The sequence below is a fragment of the Carcharodon carcharias genome (assembly GCF_017639515.1).
Source record: "Carcharodon carcharias isolate sCarCar2 chromosome 38 unlocalized genomic scaffold, sCarCar2.pri SUPER_38_unloc_2, whole genome shotgun sequence".
NCBI classification, from domain to species: Eukaryota; Metazoa; Chordata; class Chondrichthyes; order Lamniformes; family Lamnidae; genus Carcharodon; species Carcharodon carcharias.
Genome location: NW_024470786.1, coordinates 91,389 through 117,088, shown reverse-complemented (window position 1 = coordinate 117,088; position 25,700 = coordinate 91,389). Strand labels below are relative to the sequence as shown.

The window sequence follows — 25,700 nt, the reverse complement described above, 5'->3', positions numbered from 1 at the left end:
AGGGAGAGAGTGTGCGCGGGAGGGAGAGGGAGATAGAATGTCTGCGGGTGAGGGAGAGGGAGTGTCCAGGAGAAAGAAAAGGAGATTGTGTGGTGGACAGAGTGTGTGCAAGAGAGAGGAAGCAAATGTGTGCGGGAGAGAGAGGAGAGATTGTATATAGGAGAGAGAGGAAGAGGGTGTGTTTTGGAGAGAGGTAGAGAGTGTGCGGGAGAGGGAGAGAGTGTGTGCGGGAGAGGGAGAGGGAGAGAGAATGTGTGCAGGAGAGAGAGGAAGAGGGTGTGTGCAGGAGGGAGAGACTGTGTGGGAGAGAGAGGGAGACAGTGTGTGCAGGAGAGAGGGAGAGAGAGAGTGCGAGAGAGAGTGTGTGTGCGGGTTTGAGAGGGAGAGTGTGTGTGCAGGAGAGAGAAAGGGAGAGTGTGTGGGAGAGAGAGAGAGGGAAAGAGTGTGTGCGAGAGAGAAGGAGAGAGTGTGCGTGGGAGGGAGAGGGACAGAGAATGTCTGCGGGGGAGAGAGGAGTGTCCAGCAGCAAGAGATGGAGAATGTGTGCTGGAGAGGCTGTGTGCATGAGAGAGGGAGAGCATATGTAGGAGAGAGAGAGAACGTGTGCAGAAGAGAGAGGAAGAGAGCGAGTGAAGGAGAGAGAGAGGGAGAGAGTGTGTGGGAGAGAGAGGCAGAAAGTGTGCAGGAAAGACGTGGGAGAGGGTGAATGTGAGAGAGGAGAAAGTGTGTGTGCGGGTTTGAGAGGGAGAGAGTGTGTGGGACAGAGAGGGAGAGGGAGTGTGTGGGTAGAGAGAGAGAGAGAGGGTGTGGGTAGAGAGAGAGGGAGAGTGTGTGGGTAGAGAGAGAGGGAGAGTGTGTGCAGAGAGAGGGAGAGTATGCACTGAAGAGAGAGAGAGGGAGAGTGTGTCTGGGTGCTAGAAAGGGAGAGTGTGTGCTGGACAGAGTATGTGCAAGAGAGAGGAAGAGAGTGTGTGTGGGAGAGATAGAGAGGGAGAGAGATTATGTGCAGGAGAGAGAGGAAGAGAGTGTGTGCAGGAGAGAGAGAGGGAGACAGTGTGTGGGACAGGGAGAGAGTGTGTGCGGGAGAGGGAGCGAGAATGCGTGCAGTAGAGAGATGAAGACAGTGTGTGCAGGAGAGAGAGAGAAGGAGCGAGTGTGTGGGCGAGAGAGAAAGAGAGACAGTGTGCAGTGCAGGGAGTGTGCAGGGGAGGGAGAGAGTGTGCAGGGGAGGGCAATAGTGTGCATGGCAGAGAGTGTGCAGGGTAGAGTGAGTGTGCGGGGGAGAGTGTGCGGAGGAGGGCGAAAATGTGCGGGTAAGGGAGTCAAGGGCAGTCACTCTCACTCTCACCTCAGAAGTTCAGCTCTTTTGTCCATGTTTTTTACCAAGGCTGTAATGAGGTCAGGAGCTGAGTGACCCTGACGGAACCTAAACTGAGCATCAGTGAGCAGATTATTGCTAAGCAAGTGCCACTTAATCGCACTGTTGATGACTCCTTCCATTGCTTTACTGATGATCGAGAGTAGACTGATGGGGCAGTAATTGGCTGGGTTTAATATTTCCTGTTTTGTGTACAGAACATACATGGACAATTTTCCCCATAGCCGGGTAGATGCCAGTGTTGTAGCTGTGCTGGAACAGCTTGGCTAAGGGTGTGACAAGTTCTGGAGCACAAGTCTTCAGTGTTATTGCTGGAATATTATCAGGGCCCATAGCCATTTAAACATCCAGTACTTCAGCCCCCAGCATGGGTCCCTTGGAGGATGCAACTGGAAAATTGATAATGGGGAACAGGGAAATGGCAGATAATTTAAACCAATATTTTGCATTGGTCTTCACGTGGAGGACACTATAAACATTCCAAAGATATCAGATAAGCAAAGAGCTAATGGGAGGAAAGATCTTGTAACCGTCTCTATCACAAGGGACAAAGTATTTGACAAACTAATGGGACTAAAGACAGACATGTCACCAGGACCTGATGGCCTGCATCCAAGGAGTTTAAAGGATGTGGCTGCAGAGATAGTGGAGACATTAGTCGAAATATTTCAGAACTCACTGGATTCCAGAGGGTCCCAGCGGTTTGGAAAACCGCAGATGTTCAAGAAGGGAGGAAGACAAAAAGCAGGGAGCTATAGGCCAGGCAGTCTGACATCTGTCATTGGGAAAATCCTAGAGTCCATTATTAAGGAAGAAATAGCTGGACATTTTGAAAAGCTTAACACAATCAAATGGAGTCAACATGGTTTTATGAAAGGGAAATCATGTTTGACAAATTTGCTAGAGTTCTTTGAGGATATAACAAGTAGAGTTGATGAAGGGGAACCGGTAGATGTGTATTTGGATTTCCAAAAGGTATTCAGTAAGGTTCTACGTAAAAGCTTATTGCACAAGATAGGACTCATAGTTTTGGGGATAACGTATTAGCATGGATTGAGGATCGGTTAACACACAGGATACCAAAAGTCGGGATTAATGGGTCTTTTTCAGGTTGGAATGACGTAACTAGTTGAGTACCACAAGGAACAGTCCTAGGGCCTCAATTAACTACTATCTATATTAATGACTTAGAGGAGGGGGTAGAGTGTAATATATCCAAATTTGCTGATGATACAAAAATAGGTGGGAGGGCACGTTGTGATGAGGTTGTAAGGGATCTGCAAGGGGATATAGACAGATTAAGTGAGTGGGCAAAAAATTTGCAGATGGAATTTAATGAAGGAAAGTGTGAGGTCATGCACTTTGGTAGGAAAGATCAAAAGGCAGACTATTATTTAAATGGAGAGAGACTCCAAAAATGTGCAGCACAGAGGGATCTAGCTGTTCTTGTGCATGAAACACAAAATGTTAGCATGCAGGTACAGCAATTAATTAAGAAGGCAAATGGAAGTTTGGCCTGTGTTGCTAGGGGGTTGGGGTTTAAAATAGGGAAGTACTGTTACAACTGTACAGGGTGTTAGTGAGGCCGCACCTGGAGTACTGTGCACAGCTTTGGTTCCCGTATTTAAGAAAGGATATACTGGCATTGGAGGCAGTTCAAAAGATTCCTGGGATGAAGGGGTTGACTTAACAAGAACAGCTAAACAGGTCAGGCCTTGATTCATTAGGAGTTTAGAAGAAAGATGGGTGATCTTCTTGAAATGTACAAGATTCTGAGAGGGCTCGACAGGATGGACGTTGAGAAGATGTTTCCACTAGTGGGGGAATCTCAAGCTAGGGGACATAGTTACAGTATAAGGGGACACTCATTTAAAACTGAGATGCGAAGGAATTTCTTCTCTCAGAGGGTAGTGAATGTCTGGAATTCTCTACCTCAGACAGTTGTGGAGGTTAAATCACAGAGGATTTAAAAAGGAGGTAGATAGATTTTTGAAATATCAGGGAGTTGAGGGCTATGAGAAGCTGACACAAAGAGAAGTTAAGGCCTAGGGCAGATCAGCCATGATCTTTTTGAATAGCGGGACAGGCTTGAAGGGCCGAATGGCCTACTCCAGCTCCTATTTCTTATGTTCTTTTGTTCTTATTTCTTGATATCAAGTAGAGTGAATCGAATTGGCTGAAGACTGGCATCTGTGATGTTGGGGACCTCCGGAGAAGGCCAACATGGATCATCCACTCAGCACTTCTGGCTGAAAATTGTTGCAAATGCCTCAGCCTTATCTTTTTGCACTGATGTACTGGGCTCTTCCATCATTGGGGATGGGGATATTGGTGGAGCCTCCTCCTCCAGTGAGATGTTTAATTGTCCACCACTATTCATGACTGGATGTGGCAGGACAGCAGAACTTAGATCTGATCTGTTGGTGGTGAGATCGCTTAGCTCTGTCCATCACTTGCTGCTTATGTTGTTTGGCACTCAAGTAGTCCTGTGTTATAGCTTCACCAGGTTGACACCTCATTTTTAGGTATGACTGGTGCTGCTCCTGGCATGCCCTTCTGCACTCTTTATTGAACCAGTGTTGACCCCCTGTCTTGGTGGCAATGGTAGAGTGGGGGATATGCCAGGCCATGAGGGTACAGATTGTGTTTGAGTACAATTCTGCTGCTGCTGATGGCCCACAGCGCCACATGGTTGCCCATTCTTGAATTGCTAGATCTGTTCGAGTGTGAAATTGAGAGAGAGAGAGTGTGTGTGTGCAAGAGAAAGAGAGTGAGAGAGAAAGAGAGTCACATGCTCACTCTCAGTCACACACATACTCACTCTCACACATATACACATACAAACACATTCAGTCTCTCACACACACCATAAATTCACTCACACACACATTCACTCTCACACACACCATAAATTCACTCTCATTCACACTCTCTCTCACACATACACACACACCCACGCATTCACTCTCACACCCATGCATTCACTCTCACAAACATTCATTCTCAGATGTACACCATGAATTCACACTCACACATACACATACACCCACACATTCACTCTCACACACACACGCATTCACTCTCACACACCCACACATTCACTCTCACACACACACACATTCACTTTCACACACACACACATTCACTCTTACACACACACCATAAATTCACTCTCTCATTCACACATTCACTCTCACTGATACATACACAATCACACACCATAAAATCACTCTCTCATTCACTCTCACACACACATTCACTCACACACCATAAATTCACTCTCACATTCACTCTCTCTCACACACACATTCGCTCTCACACATACACACCATAAATTCACTCTCTCATTCACACATTCACACACATTCCCTCTCCCTCTCACACACACATACACATTCACTCTCCCTCTCCCACACATTCTCTCGTTCTCACACACACATTCACTCTCTCTCACACACACATTCACTCTCTCTCACACACACATTCACTCTCACACACACTTTCTCTCACACACACTTTCTCTCACACACACTCTCTCTCACACACACTCTTTCTCTCTCTCACACACACACACACACTCTCTCTCACACACACACACACACTCTCTCTCACACACACTCTCTCTCACACACACTCTTTCTCTCTCTCACACACACACACACTCTCTCTCACACACACACACACATTCTCTCTCACACACACACACACTCTCTCTCACACACACACACACACACTCTCACACACACACACACACTCTCTCTCACACACACACACACTCTCTCTCACACACACTCTCTCTCACACATACATACTCTCTCCACACACATTCACTCTCACACATGCACTCGCTCTCTCTCACACACATTTTCTCTCACACACCCACTCTCTCTCTCACAGACACACTCTCTTACACACACACACAGCCTCACTCTCTCACACACACATGCACTCTCACATTCACACTCTCTCACACACGCACTCTCTCTCTCTCACACACGCACTCTCTCTCTCACACACGCACTCTCTCTCTCACACACGCACTCTCTCTCTCACACACGCACTCTCTCACACACGCACTCTCTCTCTCTCACACACGCACTCTCTCTCTCACACACACGCACTCTCTCTCTCACACACACGCACTCTCTCTCTCTCACACACGCACTCTCTCTCACAAACACTCTCTTGCATACACACATTCACTCCCTTTCACACACACAGCCTCAATCTCTTGCACACACAGCCTCAATCTCTCGCACACACACATTCACTTTCTCACACACACCCACATACTCTCACACACATTCACTCGTACACACTTACACATTCACTCTCAAACACACACTCACTCTCTCCCACACACACACACACTCTCTCACACACACACACACTCACTCTCTCACACACACACACTCACTCTCTCACACACACACACTCTCACACACACACACACTCACTCTCTCACACACACACACACTCACTCTCTCACACACACACACACTCACTCTCTCACACACACACACACACTCACTCTCTCACACACACACACACTCACTCTCTCACACACACACACACACTCACTCTCTCACACACACACATTCTGGTGCCCAACTATTGTAGGGGGGGAACGGGAGCAGAATCTCGTGCAGACATTCTGCCTGGAACTGCCCCATTTTTTGCACCAACGGCATTGCATGAGTTTGGAAGTACAGTTCCCATGCCCATTCCTTTCTCTTTCACACTAGCAACAACTAGTCTGGACTGCCACCATTAATTGCTTTACATGGTGCATGTTTCTCCTTCTCTCTATTCTCCTTTCCTTTATGCCTGACGAATTAACTGCACCTGTTAGTGCAGGATTCAGGCTGTCACTCACTCCTCTGATGACCCATCAATTCTGCCTCCTGATCTCAGCTTGCCTATGAAATTGAGTTGCCTTCACTGGTCGATTTAGGATTGCAAACTATCTGAGAGTTCATCATTTGATTACTCCAACAACCATACTGTTCTAAATTAGCTCTTCTTTAAAATGACAATACTCGTCAGTTCCTCCTAATTGGTATCATTGCCAACCTATCAATCACTTTGGCATATATGGCTTTACCCACATCGATCGAGAGAGAGTGTGTGAGAGAGTATGCTGTTCACTGCATACAAACATGTACTGACCTGCTTATAGTCTGGCTTCACTGCAAGAGCCAATCATATTAAAATCGTGTGAATATCCTGTGCCAGGTTGACCAGGTTTCTGCCTGATTAGGGCTTAAAACTTTCTCAAAGCACTTCCAATTTAGGAAAAGGTTTTTCTATCACCATCTTTATCTGCTGGCTACCATATATGACTATTTTGTTGGGTTGCAGCAGTTTCAATAATTCCCCAAAACTGCCAGCTACCCAGCTACAAGGAAGAGTCATATTGAACTGGAAACGTTAACTCTGTTTCTCTCACAACAAAGGCTGCTAGGACTGCTGAGTTCTTCCAGAATTTTCTGTTTTTATTCCAATTACAATTAACCCTTGGTGGGACATGGACAAACACACTCGGTTACACTATAACACACACATAGACACACACACAACATGCAAACACCCAAGCACTTTCAAACGCATAACTGATACACCAAAGGCAGGGAAACAAAGGCGATCAGTTGCTTTCAGTGGCTTCATACCTTCATCAGATCAAACAACTGGGAGCAGCTTATGATGGAGTCCCTGATGTCTCTTCTTGCACAGGTGGGCAGCGTTTCTAGCACAGAGCTGAAGTAATCCACCAGCGAGTCTCTGAAGTCCTCATCCAAATCTACCAGGAAAAGAGGCAGGAGTTCAACTGAATACAGGGTGTAACAACATGTCAGATGCACTGTCCTTTCCCCCTCTGGGACTGGGTGTCACAGTGCGTTAGATACTCTGTCCTTTCCCCCTCTGGGACCGGGTGTCACAGTGCGTTAGATACACTGTCCTTTCCCCCTCTGGGACCGGGTGTCACAGTGCGTTAGATACACTGTCCTTTTCCCCTCCGGGACCGGGTGTCACAGTGCATTAGATACACTGTCCTTTCCTCCTCTGGGACCGGGTGTCACAGTGCATTAGATACACTGTCCTTTCCCCCTCTGGGACTGGGTGTCACAGTGCGTTAGATACACTATCCTTTCCCCTTCTAGGACCGGGTGTCACAGCGCGTTAGATACACTGTCCTTTCCCCCTCTGGGACTGGGTGTCACAGTGCGTTAGATACACTGTCCTTTCCCCCTCTGGGACCGGGTGTCACAGTGCGTTAGATACACTGTCCTTTCCCCCTCTGGGTCTGGGTGTCACAGTGCGTTAGATACACTGTCCTTTCCCCCTCTGGGACCGGGTGTCACAGTGCGTTAGATACACTGTCCTTTCCCTCCCTCACAAACCTTTCACATGTCCTGTGAACCCCATTGCAATCTTCTTGCCTGGATAGGGCATGAGGAAGCATTGAGATCTTGAAAGTTGCATCTTAATGGAAGGTTGATATTGCGTGTTGCCATTCTCAACTTTCTGGTAATAGAAATTTAAACAGTTTTGTGAATCTCACAGTCATTCTGTAACCCCTCTCCCCCCCCGGTGCCCTGTGTTACTGACTGTATCTCCACTGATGTTAATCCAACTCCCTCACACTGTCATTCTGTAACCCCTCTCCCCCCTAGTGCCCTGTGTTACTGACTGTATCTCTACTGATGTTAATCCAGCTCCCTCACACTGTCACTCAGTAACCCCTCTCCCCTCCAATGCCCTGTGTTACTGACTGTATCTCTACTGATGTCAATCCAGCCCCCTCACACTGTCACTCAGTAACCCCTCTCCCCTCTGTGCCGTGTTACTGACTGTATTTCTACTGATGTTAATCCAACTCCTTTACACTGTCACTCAGTAACCCCTCTCCTCCCCGCTCCCAGTGTTACTGACTATATCTCTATTATGTTAATCCAGCTCCCTTACACTGTCAATCCAAAATCTCCTTCACCTGTATGGTTTCATCAAGATGTTGTTTTCCAGCCTGCATACCATAGTTCTTGGACGCCTGCCAGTCTCGAATGAGAATATCCAGATGCTAATTGGAGAGGGAACATTTCATTAACATTGGCAAGTGCAGAAAATGAACATGTTGTCTGTCCTCTTCTGCCTATGTGTGCCTTTGTGTTTGTGCTCGGATCTGAAGGGATGTGTGTGCGAGTGTTTTGTGTTGCATCTGCATATGTAAGTGTATAACAGTCAGTGTGTATGTCTGAGTGACTGAGAGTCTGAGCACTGGGTCTGCCCTGAGCCTACATGTGACTCCAGATCCACAACCATTTGTTTGACTTTTAACTGTCCTCAAAAATGATCCCTTATCCTGTGACCCAATCTTTATCCTTCAATCAACATCACTCAAAAACAGGTGACCTGGATCATTGCTGTTTGTATACAAACATTAGCTGTTTCCCTGTATTACAACAGTGACTACACTGTAGAAGTGTTTTTGCAGCGTGAAGCACTTTGGGACGTGAAGTGGTGAAAGGCGCTCACACCCTCTCCCTCCCCTTCTCGCCCTCCCTGTCACCTTACGGTTCGATGGGAATGAGTCGGTGGTGGCTCTGGTACCTGAATAGGTTCCAAGTCAGAAACCTCCCCGACCTTTTGGGCCACGTGGAGAAACAGCTGCAAAGGAAACAGAAAGAAGACGTCAATGGCCCCCCGTTTGACGATACTCCTTAACTCTCTTAACTCCCGCTGTAGATTGGGTTGTACGGACACCACGGACTGTCCAGTATCTGAGCAGTGCATGGACATCCCAATGTCAGCTCAGGCCCTTTGGTGGCACTTACAACAAAACACGCCTAACCATAGTCCACCTTTGGCCAGTCGCCTTGGGTATGAGCTCTACTGAGGCGAAATGTGCCATCCCTGGCCTAGACCCGCAAATAGAGAAAACATTTGTCAAAAACCTGTCTATTGGCACCCCACAGCACTACTGGAGTTCCAGTTTCAGGTACACATGATCCCGTTCGGCCAGTACCAGTCATTTCCAAGCTTTAATGTTTTTCCTTCTGGGGCAGCAGCCATCAGAGTGACTAACTATCCCGAATGTGAGGGGGCTGTCCCAAAATTGGCCTTCCTGTCCCACGTCCCACGCATGGGCTTCCCGGGGCACCACTTGTTCGGGATTCTTCAGGGCAGTCTCTGAGCAGTTTGCTCAGAGCTTCCTGCTGTCACTATCCCAAGTACCTTTGGAGTCTGTGCAAGTGCGCTGTGCAGCCCAGAGCCCATGCCGTCTCAGCCACAAGGAGCAGGAGAAAAGGGGGTCAGTGGAACACTAAGCAGCAGCCCAGCACTCTGCTGTGAAATTGCTCTGCTCAGGATGGAGGGGACAGGGGGTGAGGGGTCCAGTGACACTCAGGCGCCATCAGGGACTCAGACCCGAGATGGGGCCCAAACGGGGTAGGCTGACAGCAGCACTCAAAGTCTCAGGTCCTAGGGACAGGTGAGAAAGGGGTAGTGTCTGCTGATTGAGTGACGGGATGGACCGGGCTTTTAGAACAGAGACTTCTGAGTGAGAGTGGGGAAAAGGGAGGTTGGGGAGAGGGGTCGCTGAGAATATTTGTCAGCGGGGGGACAAGTTAGGCAGGGAGGGGGGTTCGTATTTGTCTAAAATCAGTATTTTTTTTACTCTTTCAAGGAATGTGGGCATTGCTTATAGGTCAGCATTTATTGCCCATCCCTAATTGCTCCTTGAGAAGGTGGTGGGTGAGCCGCCTTCTTGAACTGCTGCCGTCCCGTGTGGTGTAGGTACACCCACAGTGCTGTTAGGGAGGGAGTTCCCGGATTTGGACCCAGTGACAGTGAAGGAACGGCCGATATATTTCCAAGTCAGGATGGTGAATGGCTCGGAGGGGAACGTCCAGGTGGTGGTGTTCCCATGTGGCTGCTGCCCTTGTCCTTCTAGATGATAGAGGTCGTGAGTTTAGAAGGGGCCGTCGAAGGAGCCTTGGTGAGTTGCTGCAGTGCATCTTGTAGATGGTACACACTGCAGCATTGGAGCTTCTGGGGAGCGACTTGGAACTTCAAGGGAGCAGCAATGAACAGCGTTGACAGGGCCAAGGAGAAAGACTATGGCCGTAATTATTCAGGACTGTTGGTGTCGGGCATCATGGTAGGTGTGGGGGAACGACAATATGGCAAGAAGGCCAAAAATCAGTTTCACGCCATCGTCAAACCAGCTTGCTATCGTCCGCTCCACCCATCAGTGACAGCATTTGGTAACCTAATTTCAATACTTTCCTATCTGATTATAAGTTCTGCTCATCAGAATCATAGCCCCTCGCTGGATCATCCGGGCGCTTAGGCGTGATTGCACGCTGACGTGTCTCACAACTGCATATAAGTAACATGCAACAGGCGAGCTGCACTTCGCTCAGGACTTCAAGGTTTGTGTGCCTACCTTGCTTCAGGCAGCATTCATGGTCATCAGCACCAGGCTTCACAGGCAGCACCACATCACTTTTAGGGGGGTGCGCTCACGGGCAGGTCTCTGCCTGCCAGATCAGCTTTGAGGCGAGGGTGCCTTTTCAATGGCTGCGGGGCTAGGGCTTGCCAGGAGAAGGGGGAGAAGTGGCCTCGGGTGAGGGGAGAGGCTGCAAGATGAGGGCCGTGCTGGGGAAAGAAGGGGGGGGTCCCAGGGTGTGTGCGTGTGGGGAGGGAGGGTCACATGTTGATCTGTGCAAGTGGCCTCAAGACGGTGAGAGCTGAGGAGGCAGCATCCAGAGGAGATGAGGCCAGATGGAGATGTGAGGGTGTGTGTGAGAGAATGAGTGGTGATGCCCCTTGAGCTGGCAGTGAGTGAGATGCCAGTAAATGTGTGATGGGCTTGAGTGAGTGAGTTTAGAGTGATGAGATGGTTGCCTTACCCTGGCTGCACGGGTGAGATCATTCATCCGTTTTCTGCGCCAAATGGCCGATATCTTGTGTGCAACGTTGGCACTGACCACCTCTCCCAAGCCGGAGTGATGAGACTGATGGGACCTCCTGGGGCCAGGGCTGAGGTAGAGGACATCGCCCAGAAGGCATGCCAGGGATGCATCACTGAATCGGGGAGCTGCACCCTTCTTGGATTTTTAAGCCATGTCTTCACCAGAACCCTCCTGGGCTGCGAGCGTCGAGGGGTGTGCACGGGCTGCAGTTTAAATGTGGCACCTTGCCTGAGGAAGTGGCGAGGTAACGGCATGGTGGACAGATCGGAGGCCGCCCGCCAGTGAGCTGGCGTGTTTTCTGCGGCTACCGAATTAATGAGGCGGGGATGGGACAATATGGCGCGAAAGCCCACCATTGCAGCCAGCTGGTAAAACGTAATTTTTCCCATCTGTTACCACACTTTGTGCAAATCTGGGACAGTGAAGTAAAGTGTATTATGGGTTGTATGTTGTGAGGGACTTAAACACAGTGAGGAGGCCGGAAATGAAGTCTGGGCCTCTTCTGCTCCGTGTGGGGGTGAGAATCAGTCCCACACGAGGAGAGATTAATTAACTCAGTGAGGAGGCCGGAAATGAAGCCTGGACCTCTCCTGCACTGTGTTGAGCTGGAGAAATTGAATTCTAACATGTCAAATCCCTGCAGACAAAGAGCTCGGCACAGAACTAATTTGGTAAAAGGAGTGGGAGCCAATGTAAATTAAGCATTGTCGTATAATCAATGAAATCAATCCACAGGATCCTCACTTCCAAAAACTCCAGGTCTGTCTGTTGAATCTTCTTGGAAACGTTATATATCTGAAAAGGAAGAGAGAGAACTTGGCCGGCATCAGAGTAAACAGACCTTAAGTAACACTCTGCCACGCGTCTCAGACCAATGCACTTGGTAAAATCCGAGAGATAAAGTGACTGTTTGTTACACCCCATGTGACACCTGGGGTGCATTAACACAGTCAGTGTGACACTCGGGGTTTATTATAACAATGTGACACTCGGGATGTATTGTCACAGTCAGTGTGATACTCAGGGTGTATTATCACGGTCAGTGTGACACTCGGGGTTTATTGTTACAGTCAGCGTGACACTCGGGGTGTGTTATAACAGTCAGTGTGATACTCGGTGTATTATAACAGTTTGTGTGACACTCAAGGCATATTATAGCAGTCAGTCTAACACTTAGGGTGTATTATAACAATCAGTGTGACACTCAGGGTGTATTATAGCAGTCAGTGTTACGATTGCGGTTTTGTCACTGACTGTGACAATATACTTGAGTGTCACAGTGACTGTGACAATACACAACATCTGTCTCACTGACTGCTATAGTACACCTCAAGTGTACACAAACTGTTAAAATACACCCCGAGTGTCAGACTGAATGTTATAATACACCCCAAGCATCACGCTGACTGTTACAATACAACCCAAGTGCCACAGTGACTGTTATAAAACACCCCGGGTGTCACACACACTGTTATAATACACCCCGGGTGTCACACAAACTGTTAAAATACACCCCGAGTGTCAGACTGAATGTTATAATACACCCCAAGCATCATGCTGACTGTTATAATACAACCCAAGTGCCACAGTGACTGTTATAATACACCCCGGGTGTCACACACACTGTTATAATACACCCCGGGTGTCACACAAACTGTTATAATACACCCCGGGTGTCACACAAACTGTTATAATACACCGAGTGTCACACAAACTGTTATAATACACCGAGTGTCACACAAACTGTTATAAAAACCCTGAGTGTCACGCTGACCGTTACAATATTCGATTGTCACACTGACTGTAATAATACACCCCGACCATCACACTGACTGTTATAATACACCCCGATTATCACACTGCTATAAAATAGCCCAAGTGTCACACTGACTGTTCTATTGTACCCCCAGTGTCACACTGTTATAATGTACACAGAATGTCACACTGACAGTTATAGTGCACCCTGAGTGTCACACTGATTGTTACAGTACATCCCAAGTGTTACACTCACAGTTATAATACACACTGAGTGTCACACTGACTGGTACAATATACCCCGAGTGTCACGTGACTGTTATAATACACCCTGAGTGTCACGCTGATAGTTATAACATACCCCGAGTATCACACTGATTGTTATAATATCCGAGTGTCACACTGACTGTTACACTATACCCCGTGTGCCACACAACCTGCTATAGTAACTCTGAGTGTCACGCTGACTGTTACTGTAAGACTGACTGCTATGATACGCCCCGAGTGTCATACTGACAGTTATAATACACCCCGAGTGCCGCAGTGATTGTTATAATACACCCCAACTTTCACACTGACTGTTATAACACACCCCCCTAAGTGCCACAGTGACTGTTATAACACAGCCTGAGTGTCAAACCAACTGTTATGATGCACCCTGAGTGTCACACTGACTGGTATAATACACCCCAAGTGTCACACTGACTGGTATAATACACCCCGAGTGTCACACTGACTGTTATAATGCACCTAGTATGTCACACTGGCTATGACAATTGTAGGATTAGAATCCCCTCCGACTGTGAAATTTATGGAACATAATTTCAAACCCATGGACATGTTTTGACCTCATGCTTGCAACTATAAATTGCAAAAGCCAAGCTGCAGCCAGCAGTAAAGGGCTGGGGACCAATGGGCTAATTCAGATATCTAGTAAAAAGAGCAGTAACTCATCAAAATGATTCAGACGTTGACTAATGCAATCACAAAGTCTGATTGCCCAATGCAATGGCACAAAGGACATGTCAGCAATACAATACACTCAAGGAATTATGCAACTAAGGTCTGCATCACAGACAATAGTACTGGAATAGGGTCAATCATTAACTTTGGAGCCAGGTCCTGTTATATGCTGTTACTGTGCCACCTCAAACAGCAGAAGAATTGTTCATACAACGACAACTAATTGCATTCGTCTGGATTCATCTTCCACAGAAATCCATGTATTGTTCCGCCCAGCAGGAGCTGATGACATTTTCTGGACTTTGCGTGGAATCAACTAAATGGACATTGGAACAACAGGAAATATGTTTTGACACATTTGATTAAATTATTACAAAAGAAGAGCAGATCTGAGTATCTGGGCTGCAGTCAGAAGGAGGGTCAGGGCTGGTCACCTTGACTCAGGCCTACAGTCAATACTGGACAGACCAGGCATGTTGGGGAATGTAAGTTTCAGCCTTATTGTGGTGATATTGGTCTGGGGGTTTTTCATCTTAAGGTTTCAGGATAAGACTTGTGTTTTGCCTGTCTTTTTATAAGTTTAAGCCTGAGCTGTGGGGACTTCGTGTCGGGCACTGGGAACGGGTTGTTTTAAATTGTGGGATTTTGCACCGTGGGGTTGTGGGTGCTTCAAAAAAAGCGATCGTGAATTATCAGAAGAAACTTGTCTCTCCGGTCATTGTCTTCAAGCCAAACACATGTGAATTTGGTATCACGAACTTGGGTGTGGGGAGGGTCTCTGAGAGAAAAGAGAAACCCTATACAATACAACCCAAGTGTCACACTGATTGTTATAATACACCCCAAGTGTGACGCTGACTGCTGTAATATATCCTGCGTGCTATACTGACTGTTATAATATACCCAAAGTGCTACACTAACAGTCGTAACTCACTACTAAGCAGATGAACAGAGATATGCACTTACAAGGTAAGAGCTCAGTAACATGCTGAGTGTTGACAGCTGGACACTGATGCCTTTGTCTTGGTCAACACCATCACATCCCTCTGTGTCCATCAGGAAGACAGCCACCTGTAAATGCAATGAGAAATCTGGCTTGTTTTGGTACTTTCTGTCATTCCGCATCCGGGATTTGTCCCTGGCCTTATTTATATCATTCGGTACTCAAGCTTCACCTTCCCCCATGCATATTAATCCTGAGGCTGATGCCTCTAAACAAACTTCACAACAGAGGGCATCAATACAAACCCTCCGACAGTGCGACGCTCCCTCAGTACTGGCCCTCCAACAGTGCGGCACTCCCTCAGTACTGACCTTCCGACACTGTGGTACTCCCTCAGTACTGACCCTCCGACAGTGCGGAGCTCCTTCAGTATTGACCCTCCGACAGTGCGGCACTCCCTCAGTACTGACTCTCTGACAGTGCGACGCTCCCTCAGTACTGACCCTCTGACAGTGCTGAGCTCCCTCAGTACTGACCCTCCGACAGTGCGGCGCTCCCTCAGTACTAATCCTTCGACAATGCTGAGCTCCCTCAGTACTGACCCTCTGACAGTGCTGAGCTCCCTCAGTACTAACCCTCCGACAGTGCTGAGCTCTGTCAGTACTGACCCTCCGACAATGCAGCGCTCACTCGGTACTGACACCCCAACAATGAGGCGCTCCCTCAGTACTGACCCACCGACAGTGCTGAGCTCCCTCAGTTCTGACCCTTCAACAATGCTGAGCTCCCTCAGTACTGACCCTCCTACAGTGTTGAGCTCCCTCAGTACTGACCCTCCGACAGTGTCAAGCTCCCTCAGTACTGACCCTCCGACAGTGTCGAGCTCCCTCAGTACCGACCCTCTGACAGTGCCGAGCTCCCTCAGTCCTCACCCTTCGGTGCTTCCTCAGTAATGGCACCCTCAACATTGGCATTCCAAACCACCCTGCTCTGCATCCATCAGGATCACATTCCTCCCAGCCTTGAGCAGAATTAACAAGCTCTAGTGGAGAACTGCTGATTCGTTAATTAGCTAATTCGTCCAATCTAGTTGCTGCGGCTTCAGCTTCAGAGTACTAATATAGAGGTCTGGATGTAGCTTAAAAATGGAATGCAGTTTGCAAGCTGAGAAAGCAGATTTGAGATTGGTGTGTGTCGTGATTGTCAAGTGTCTATCTTTCTAAAAGTCTGCTCTGCAATTAACATTGAACTGGTATTAATGTGTAAGTAAAGCAAGTTAATTAAGTAAAGTTAGTAAATGTTAGGAACTAGATATAGGTTAAGTTACGTTGTATTTGTATTTATGGGTGTTCGGAATCAGCTATAGCTTTAAGTTTGATTTTAATTTTGTGTTCTGTATCTCTGTATTAAGCAAAGGGGAACCTGAGTTTTAGTTTCACTTTAAGGAGTTGCTTGCAAGTCTGTGGATTTGTTTAAAACAAAAACAGAATTACCTGGAAAAGCTCAGCAGGTCTGGCAGCATCGGTGTATACTTTCATGTTAATGAGACTTTATGACCCTTGAAGTGTTTAGGGAAGTCAAAACAAAGCCGGGAACACTGTGCTTTTGCTTAGCAACAGGAGTCTCACAGAGATGGAGAGGCAGAAAGCAGTTTCAGTTCAGTTGGTGATTATGCTCTAAGGTGGAGGAAGTAGTTGAGACTCTCTCTACTTGGACATACTTGCAGACTGCTCAGGAAAATATCTCTAAGAGTCTTAAATGCATTGCTCTAAAGTTAAAGTAACAGGGAATGTTGAGTGAGCTCTGGATCTCAAGGGAGATACCGGGTTGTCAGCAGTCTACTGAGAGAGGGAACTGCAGGGAGCAGGTCCCAAAGGAAAAGGAGAAAAGTCCTAAGAAGACCTTTAGGTTAAATCAAAGGACAGGAATCTGGAATAAGATCCTGTTTAGTAAAGTTCTAGTAAGGAGCAGAGGAAAAGGCTCCATATTAAAGAGTGAAAGCTGTGGGAAGCAGAATCAAGGCAAAGTGGGCTTGTGAGATGCCAGAAGATCCAAAGCCAAAGGTTGGTGACTCCTTACTACAGGCCTGTGGAGCAATGGTGTTCTGTTGGCATGCCTAAGTATCTCTGAGAGGCTGCGTGGAAAGCACATGGTGATCCAGGGGAAAGGAACATCAGAAGGAGAGGATAAAGCCCTGGAGGTGGATCCTGCCCTCTAAATTAATGGTAAAATTGGGCAGAGTCGACATGGATTTATGAAAAGGAAATATTATTTTGCAAACTTGTTGCCATTTTTTGAGGATGTTACTTGTAGCATGGAGAAAGGAGAACCAGTGGTTGTGGTGTATCCAGATTTTTGGAAGGCTTTTGATAAGATCCTACACAGGTTAGTAAGCCAAATTAGAATGCATGGGATTGGGGGTAATATGGTATGGGGGCCTTCTTGGGACCTTCCTCCTTTTCCTTTGGGACCTGCTCCCTGCAGTTCTCTCTCTCAGTAGACTGCTGACAACCCGGTATCTCCCTTGAGATCCAGAACTGACTCAACATTCCCTGTTACTTTAACTATCGGGCAGCCATCTATGACTCGTAGACTTATTTTCCTGAGCAGTCTATTAGTATGTCCAACTAGAGAGAGTCTTAAACTGCTTCCTCCACTTACAGCATAATCACCAACTGAACTCAATCTGCTTTCTGCCTCTCCATCTCTGTGAGACCCCTGTTGCTATGGTATGGATTGAAAATTTGTTAACAGACAGAAAGCACGGAGCAGGGGTAAACTGGATGGCAGGCTGTTACTAGTGGGGTACCACAACAATCAGCGCTAGGTACACAGCTATTTTATGTTAGTGATTTGGATCTGGGGACCAATTGTATTATTTCCAAATTTGCTGATGATGACAACGAGATGGGAAGGTAAGTTGTCAGGAGGATGCAAGGAGGCTTCAAGCAGACTTGGGCAGGCTAAGCGACTGGGAAAGAAGATGGCAGATGGAATATGATGTGAATACGTGTGAAGTTATCCGCTTTGGTTGGTAAAAGCAAAGACAGAATATTTCTTAAAGGCTGAGAGGTTGGGAAGTGCGGGTGTCTGAAGGAACCCAGGTGTCCTTGTTCATGAGTCACTAAAAGCTAACATGCAGATGCAACAACCAATAAGGAAGGCATATGGTATATTGGCCTTCACTGCATGGCAATTGAGTCCAGGTGTAAGGATGTTTTGATGCAATTGTATGGAGTCTTGGTGAGAGTGCACCTAGAGTTGTGTGTGCAGTTTTGGTCTCCTTATCAAAGGAAGGATATATTTGTCATACAGGGAGTGTAATGTAGGTCCACCAGACTGATCCCTGGGATGGTGGGATTGTCCTGTGAGGAGAGATTGAGGAAACTGGGCCTGTATTCTCCAGAGTTTTGAAGAATGAGATGTGATCTCATTGAAGTTTACAACATTCTTACAGGACATGACAGGGTAGATGGGATGCTTCCCCTGGCTGGTGAGTCTAGAACCAGGTGACATAATCCTAAACAGCCTGCCCCTTATCCTGAGATTGAGATGAGGAGGAATTTCTTCACTCAGAGGGTAGTGAATCGTTGGCATTCTGCACCCCACGGGATGGTGGAAGCTCAATCATTGAGCACGTTTAAGACAAAAATGGATAGATTTCTGGAGATTCATGACATCAAGGGATATGTAGGTAGCATGGGAAAGTAGCATTGAGTTAGATAATTGGCCATGATCTAATTGCCTGGTGCAGCAAAAACAATGGGCTTAATGGCCTACTCCTGTTCCTAGGACAGGTACAGGGTGAGAGTGTGTTACAGAGCGAGAGACAATCGAGTTCACACCTACCTTACCCTGCTTTGTATCCATCAGGAAAGGTACAGGGTGAGAGTGTGTTACAGAGCGAGAGACGATCGAGTTCACACCTACCTTACTCTGTTCTGTATCCATCAGGAATATCCATTAGGAACGGTACAGGGTGAGAGTGTGTTACAGAGCGAGAGACAATTGAGCTCTCACTTACCTTACCCTGCTCTGTATCCATCAGGAAAGGTACAGGGTTAGAGTGTATTACAGAGTAAGAGACAATCGAGTTCACACCTACCTTACCTAGCTCTGTATCCATCAGGATAGACACAGGGTGAGAGTGTGTTACAGAGTGAGACACAATCGAGTTCACACCTACCTTACCCTGCTCAGTATCTATCAGGAACGGTTTGCTCCAGATAAAAACACCTTTGGTTGTTGTGTTCAATCCTGATTTCCACTCAAATCCACGCAAGTCCTCATCTGCACCTCCCATCCACTCCTGGTCTCTGCTCTCCTGAGGGAATCGGAGAAGGTTAAAACAAGCTCAAAATTTACAGCTCTATATCTGAAAAATGTCCCTCCATTCTCAGGTGGCAGAAATAATTATGAGAAATGAATCACTAAGTGAGTTAAGAGGCTGAAGGGAGGGAGGTGTCAGGGGATAGACATCTGGTTCAGGGATGAATAGCAGGGTCATAGTCTAGGGAAGTATCCAGTATTGACACAATTCAATGGGGTTCCCATTATTTACCTCAATGACGGAACTAAGGCTGAGGGATTGAAGAGAGAGAGGGATAGGAGATGGTGAGAGAGAGGGATTGGAGTTGGAGGGAGAGTGAGGGATTGGAGTTGGAGGGAGAGTGAGGGATTGGGTTTGGGGGCAGGGAAGAGAGATTGGGGATGGAGGGAAGACAATGAAGCAAGTGCAGGGGCGGGGAAGAGGGATTGGGATTGGGGGTGGGGCCGGTGAAGAGAGGTGGGGAAGGGGAGGGGAAGATGGATGGGGGAGGGACAGGGAAGAGGGATTGGGGGTGGGAGAAGAGAAGAGGGATTGGGGCGGGGGAGGGGCAGGGAAGAGGGATGGTGCAGGGAAGAGGGATAGGGATGGTGGTGGGGGGAAGAGGGATGGGGAGGGGAAGAGTGATTGGGGATGGGGAAAGGTTGGGGGAAGCACGGGAAAGAGGGATTGAGCGAGGAGGAGGGAGTGGGAAAGAGGGATTGGAGATGGGGAGAGGGCAGGGAAGAGGGATTGTGGAGGGATGTGGGAAGAGGGATTGGGGTTGGGGGCGGAGAAGAGGGATGGGGATGGGGGAGGAGAATAGAGATAGGGGAGGGACAGGGAAGAGGGGTTGGGGGCAGGGAAGAGGGATGTGGATGGGGTGGGGAAGGGGAAGAAGGATTGGGGATGGGGGAGAAGTAGGGAAGAGGGATGGGAGAGGAATAGGGATGGGGGAGGAATGGGGAAGAGGGGTTGGGGGCAGGGAAGGATTGGGGGAAAGGGATGGGATGGAGATAGGGGAGGAGAGGAGGAATGGGGATGGGGGCTGGGAAGAGGGATGGGGGCCGGGAAGGGGAAGAAGGATGGGGGTTGGGGCAGGAAGAGGGATGGGGATGGGGAGATGACAATGAGCAAATGCAGGATCACAGATGAAGGGAGAGAGAGAGATTAGTGGTGGGGAAACTGAGGAATTGGAGATGGAGGCGGCAGCAATGGGGAAGAGAGATTGGGAATGGGGTGGGAAGAGGGATTGGGAATGAGGGTGGGGAACAGCAATGGGGGAGGGTAAGGGGGATGGTGAGGGATGGGGAAAAGGGGTTGGGGAGGGGAGGAGAAGAGGGATTGGGGATGGAGGATGGGGAGGGGAAGAGGGATGGGGAGAAGACAATGAAGCTGAAGGGACTGAGCAAGTGCAGAATCGCAGATGAAGGGATAGAGAGAGGGGCCAGAATAAGGGGAAACTGTGTGAGGGATTGGAGATGGAGGCAGCGAGAGTGGGGAAAAGGGATTGGGAATGGGGTGGGGAAGAGTGATTGGTGATGAGGGATGGAGATGGGGAAGGGGCAGGGAAGACGGATGGGGGCAGGGAAGGGGATGAGAGATTGGGGATGGGGCAGGGGTAGGGGGATGGGGAGGGACGGGGAAGAGGGATTGGAGTTGGGGATGGGGAAGAGGTAAGGGGGAGGCAAATAGGGATTGGGATGGGGAAGAGGGATTGGGGATCAGAGAGGGGGAGAGGAAGAGATATTGAGGGTGGGGGGAGGCAAAGAAGAATTGTGGATGGGGTTGGGGAAGAGGGATCGGGTTTGGGGCGGGGAAGAGGGATGGGGATGTGGAAGGGGCAGGGAAGTGCTATGGGGGAAGGGGAGGGGAAGAGGGATTCGGGAAGGTGGAGGGGCAGGGAATTGGGATTTGGGGTAGGATTGGGGTGGGGGTGGGGAAGAGGGATTGGGGGAGGGGAGGGGAATTGGGACGGGATTGAGGGTGGGGGAGAGGTCTGGGGATGGGGCAGGTAATTGGGACTTGGAGTGGGATTGGGGAGGGGGCAGGGAAGAGGGATTGGGGGAGTGGAGGGGCGGGAAATGGGGAAATGGGGTGGAATTGGGGGTGGGGTGGGGAATAGGGATGGGGGAGGGGCAAACAATTGGGGGAGGGGGCAGGGAAGAGGGATTTGGGATGGAATTTGGCGTGGAGCAGGGAAGAGAGATGGGGATGTGGAAGGGGCAGGGAAGTAGGATGGGGAAGAGGGATTGGGGAAGGCGGAGGGGCAGGGAGTTCAGACTTGGGGTGGGATTCGGGGTGGGGAATTGGGATTTGGGGTGGGGGAGAGGAATGGGGAGGGACAGGGAATTGGGACTTGGGGTAGGATTGGGGGTGGGAGTGAGGGGAGGGGAATTGGGATTGGCGTAGGTTTGGGTGGGAAAGAGGGTTTGGGGGAGGGGAGGGGAATTGGGATTTGAGGTGGGATATGGGGTGGGGGAGAGGGATGGCAAAGGGACAGGGAATTGGGACTTGGAGTGGGATTGGAGGAGGGGGCGGTGAAGAGAGATTGGGGAAGGGGAGGGGTGGGGAATTGGGAAATGGGGTGGAATTGGGGGTGGGGCGGGGAAGAGGGATGGGGGAGGGGCAGGGAATTGGGGTAGGATTGTGGGAGGGGGCAGGGAAGAGAGATTATAGGTGTTTCAATGAAGGAATAGGAGTTAAAATTAAGGTAAACACGGTAAGAACAAGTGCTTTTTGTTGTTACTGACTAGATTATTGAGTCTCCAAAGAAGGTAATTGAGTAAAAAGGATTTTCCCATCCCCTCTTTGCCGATGATGGAAATCAGACAAACTGGCAGATCTTTCACATCCTCTCTTAAAAAACAATATTTTAAAACATCATCATTAATGCTTATTGAGCCATTGTCAATAGCCAGCAGGCGCATGGATTCTCCGACTTGTAGTTTGCCTTCCATCTCCAGGAACACAGTGTCTTATCAGGACCTGTTGAGACAGAGAGAGAATGAAAATAATTCAAAACTTCACTATACAATTCCATAACAAAGGAAAGTATCTAACGCACTGTGACACATGGACCCAGAGGGGGAAAGGACAGTGTATCTAATGCACTGTGACACCCGGTCCCAGAGGGGGATAGGACAGTGTATCTAACGCACTGTGACACCCGGTCCCAGAGGGGGAAAGGACAGTGTATCTAACGCACTGTGACACCCAGACCCAGAGGGGGAAAGGACAGTGTATCTAACACACTGTGACACCCGGTCCCAGAGGGGGAAAGGACAGTGTATCTAACGCAGTGTGACACCTGGTCCCAGAGGGCGAAACGACAGTGTATCTAACGCACTGTGACACCCGGTCACAGAGGGGTAAAGGAAAGAGTATGTAATGCATTGTGACACCCAGTCCCAGAGAGGGAAAGGACAGTGTATCTAACGCACTGTGACAGCCGGTCCCAGAGGGGGAAAGGACAGTGTATCAAACGCAGTGTGACACCCGGTCCCAGAGGGCGAAACGACAGTGTATCTAACGCACTATGACACCCGGTCCCAGAGGGGTAAAGGACAGTGTATCTAACGCACTGTGACACCTGGTCCCAGAGGGGGAAAGGACAGAGTATGTAATGCATTGTGACACAGGGTCCCAGAGGGGGAAAGGACTGTGTATCTAACGCACTGTGACACCTGGTCCCAGATGGGGGAAAGGACAGCGTATCTAACGCACTGTGACACCCGGTCCCAGAGGGGGAAAGGACAGTGTATCTAACGCACTGTGACACCCAGTCCCAGAGGGGGAAAGGACAGAGTATGTAATGCATTGTGACACCCGATCCCAGAGGCAGAAAGGACAGTGTATCTAACGCACTGTGACACGAAAGGACAGTGTATCTAACGCACTGTGACACCCGGTCCCAGAGGGCAAAACGACAGTGTATCTAATGCACTGTGACACCCCGTCCCAGAGGGGGAAAGGACAGTGTATCTAACGCACTGTGACACCCGGTCCCAGAGGGGAAAAGGACAGCGTATGTAATGCATTGTGACACCCGGTCCCAGAGGGGGAAAGGACAGAGTATGTAATGCACTGTGACACCCGGTCCCAGATGGGGGAAAGGACAGTGTATCTAATGCACTGTGACACCCGGTCCCAGAGGGGGAAAGGACAGTGTATCTAACACACTGTGACACCCGGTCCCAGAGGGGAAAAGGGCAGCATATCTAACGCACTGTGACACCTGGTCCCAGAGGGGGAAAGGAGAGTGTATCTAACGCACTGTGACACTCGGTCCCAGAGGGGGAAAGGACAGCATATCTAACGCACTGTGACGCCCGGTCCCAGAGGGGGAAAGGACAGTGTATCTAACACACCGTGACACCCGGTCCCAGAGGGGGAAAGGACAGTGTATCTAACGCACCGTGACACCCGGTCCAAGAGGGGGAAAGGACAGTGTATCTAACGCATTGTGACACCCAGTCCCAGATGGGGAAAGGACAGAGTATGTAATGCATTGTGACATTCAGTCCCAGAGGGGGAAAGGACAGCGTATCTAATGCACTGTAACACCCGGTCCCAGAGGGGAGCTGAAACCTTTTTGTGTTTTCCCTATTTTACATCTCTCTGTGACACGATGGCGAAAATTACTGTGTTTTGGTGATCCATGTGAACAGTCGTTTGGATTGTAAGAGCAGAGAGTGAGAAGGATTAGACCTGGAACCAAGGAGGGAGTGGGATCTTGAGGGGACCAATCATCCCCTTTTCGTGGGCTGGTCCTGTTTCTCAGATGATCGTCTCTCGTCCTGTACGGTTTCCTCCCAGAACGGCCTTTGTCCCATTTTTAAAATCGATTGGGGAAACTTCCAGGAATGAACTCCACACCTTGCGCCCAACAGTGTATTTCTGATATTTCAGCACCCGCACGCTCTCCCGCTTTGAACCTCTGGTGCTGTTGGAGGTCAGAAGCAGCCAAATCTGTAGCTTTGAATCCAGCTTTATTTTTTTCATTTCATACTAGCTGGTCAACCTGCCTGAGTCGGCAGGGACAGGCAGCACTGGAGTGAGGGCAGCGTTCAGGGCCTGGTACACTGTCACAGGTGCTGTCTTTCAGTTCAGACATTAAACCCGAAGACCCTCTCTGCTTGTCACAGGTAAGATATATCCCATGGAGATGTAGAGAGAGATGGAGACAGTGAAAGAGCATGAGACACAGAAAAGGGGAGCAAGAAATACAGAGAGTGAGATGGGGACACGTAGAGAGAGAGACACAGGGATAGAAAGAGACAGGGAGAGCTGCAGACAGAGGCACAGAGAAATAGAATAGGGGCGGAGAGGGATGAGGGGAGAGACAGAGCGACAAGGGGAAAGTTTGGGACAGAGGGAGTCACACACAGGGAGAGAGAAGAAGAGTGGGAAAAAGATAGAGAGAGAAATAGAGCTAGAGAGAGAGAGAGATTCTTGGGCAGAGGGACAAAGAGAAAGTGAGAGAGTTTCAATAAGAGAGAGGCAAACAGAAACACACAGCCAGGTAGAGAGAGAATAGCTGAGTGATGAAGGATAGGATATTGGAGTCTTTATTCATCCCCAAGCCTTGGTTTACAGAGACATGTAATATATACTGTACACCTCCAAAGGAAACTCCTCCTGCAGTCGACTCCTGAAAACAGGTGAGTTTCCAATTCATACCCAGCACCTTAATCCAATGAGCACACAGTTTATATATAATTAACAAGGGGCAGTGAGAGAGGGACAGGGGAAGAGAGAGACAGACAGACAAATACAGAGAGAGAGACAGACACAGAGAGAGAGAGAGAGACAGACAGAGAGACAGATAGACGGACACAGAGAGAGAGAGAGACACACAGAGAGAGAGAGAGAGACAGACAGACACAGAGAGAGGGACAGAGTGACAGAAATTGAAGAGAGAGTGAAATTTGCTCCTTTAAATCCCAATGTCTTTACCTGGCACACGATGACACTCAGGAAGCAGCAACTGGAAACAGCAAGTGTATCCTGAGCTGTCAGAGATGAAGCAGTAAGATGGTCCTGGACAGACCCAGCTGTGATCTCCTCTCACACCCTGTCCAAACTCTCACCAGGAATGTGAACGGTTCAGTCAGCACCAAGCAAGACACTACAGTGCCAGTGGAAGGAAGCTGCGGTTTAGTACCTGAGCAGAGTTTTGCTCATTTATTTCACTTTCGAATGTTGAGAAATCACTCGGTGAACCTCAGTATTTGAGAAAACACAGGAACTGGCCCTACTGCATTCTCAATCCAGATACTTGACTTAACGGCCAGGATTTTCCCCTCTGTGATTTGGGGGCGGGGCCAGCTCGCTGAGGGGAAAGTGATGCGGGATGACATCAGGAGGAATCCCCGACGT

At 48.8% G+C, this 25,700-nt stretch overlaps 1 protein-coding gene across 2 annotated transcripts in view; it reads right to left on the bottom strand.

Annotated features, from left to right (window-relative positions):
* LOC121274791 (atlastin-1-like) overlaps positions 1–25,409 on the bottom strand; it is a 39,707-nt gene extending 14,298 nt beyond the window's left edge. For both annotated transcript variants that reach the window (XM_041182142.1, XM_041182143.1), the window contains exons 1-9: positions 25,278–25,409; positions 22,073–22,307; positions 19,200–19,337; positions 15,037–15,141; positions 12,097–12,147; positions 8,987–9,043; positions 8,370–8,456; positions 7,780–7,903; positions 7,048–7,178 (exon numbers count right to left, since the gene is read on the bottom strand). In XM_041182142.1, coding sequence (XP_041038076.1) covers positions 7,048–7,178; positions 7,780–7,903; positions 8,370–8,456; positions 8,987–9,043; positions 12,097–12,147; positions 15,037–15,141; positions 19,200–19,337; positions 22,073–22,279 — 900 coding nt within the window. In that variant the 5' untranslated portion in view covers positions 22,280–22,307; positions 25,278–25,409. The remainder of the gene's footprint in view (positions 1–7,047; positions 7,179–7,779; positions 7,904–8,369; positions 8,457–8,986; positions 9,044–12,096; positions 12,148–15,036; positions 15,142–19,199; positions 19,338–22,072; positions 22,308–25,277) is intronic.
* Positions 25,410–25,700: the final 291 nt, after the last annotated feature.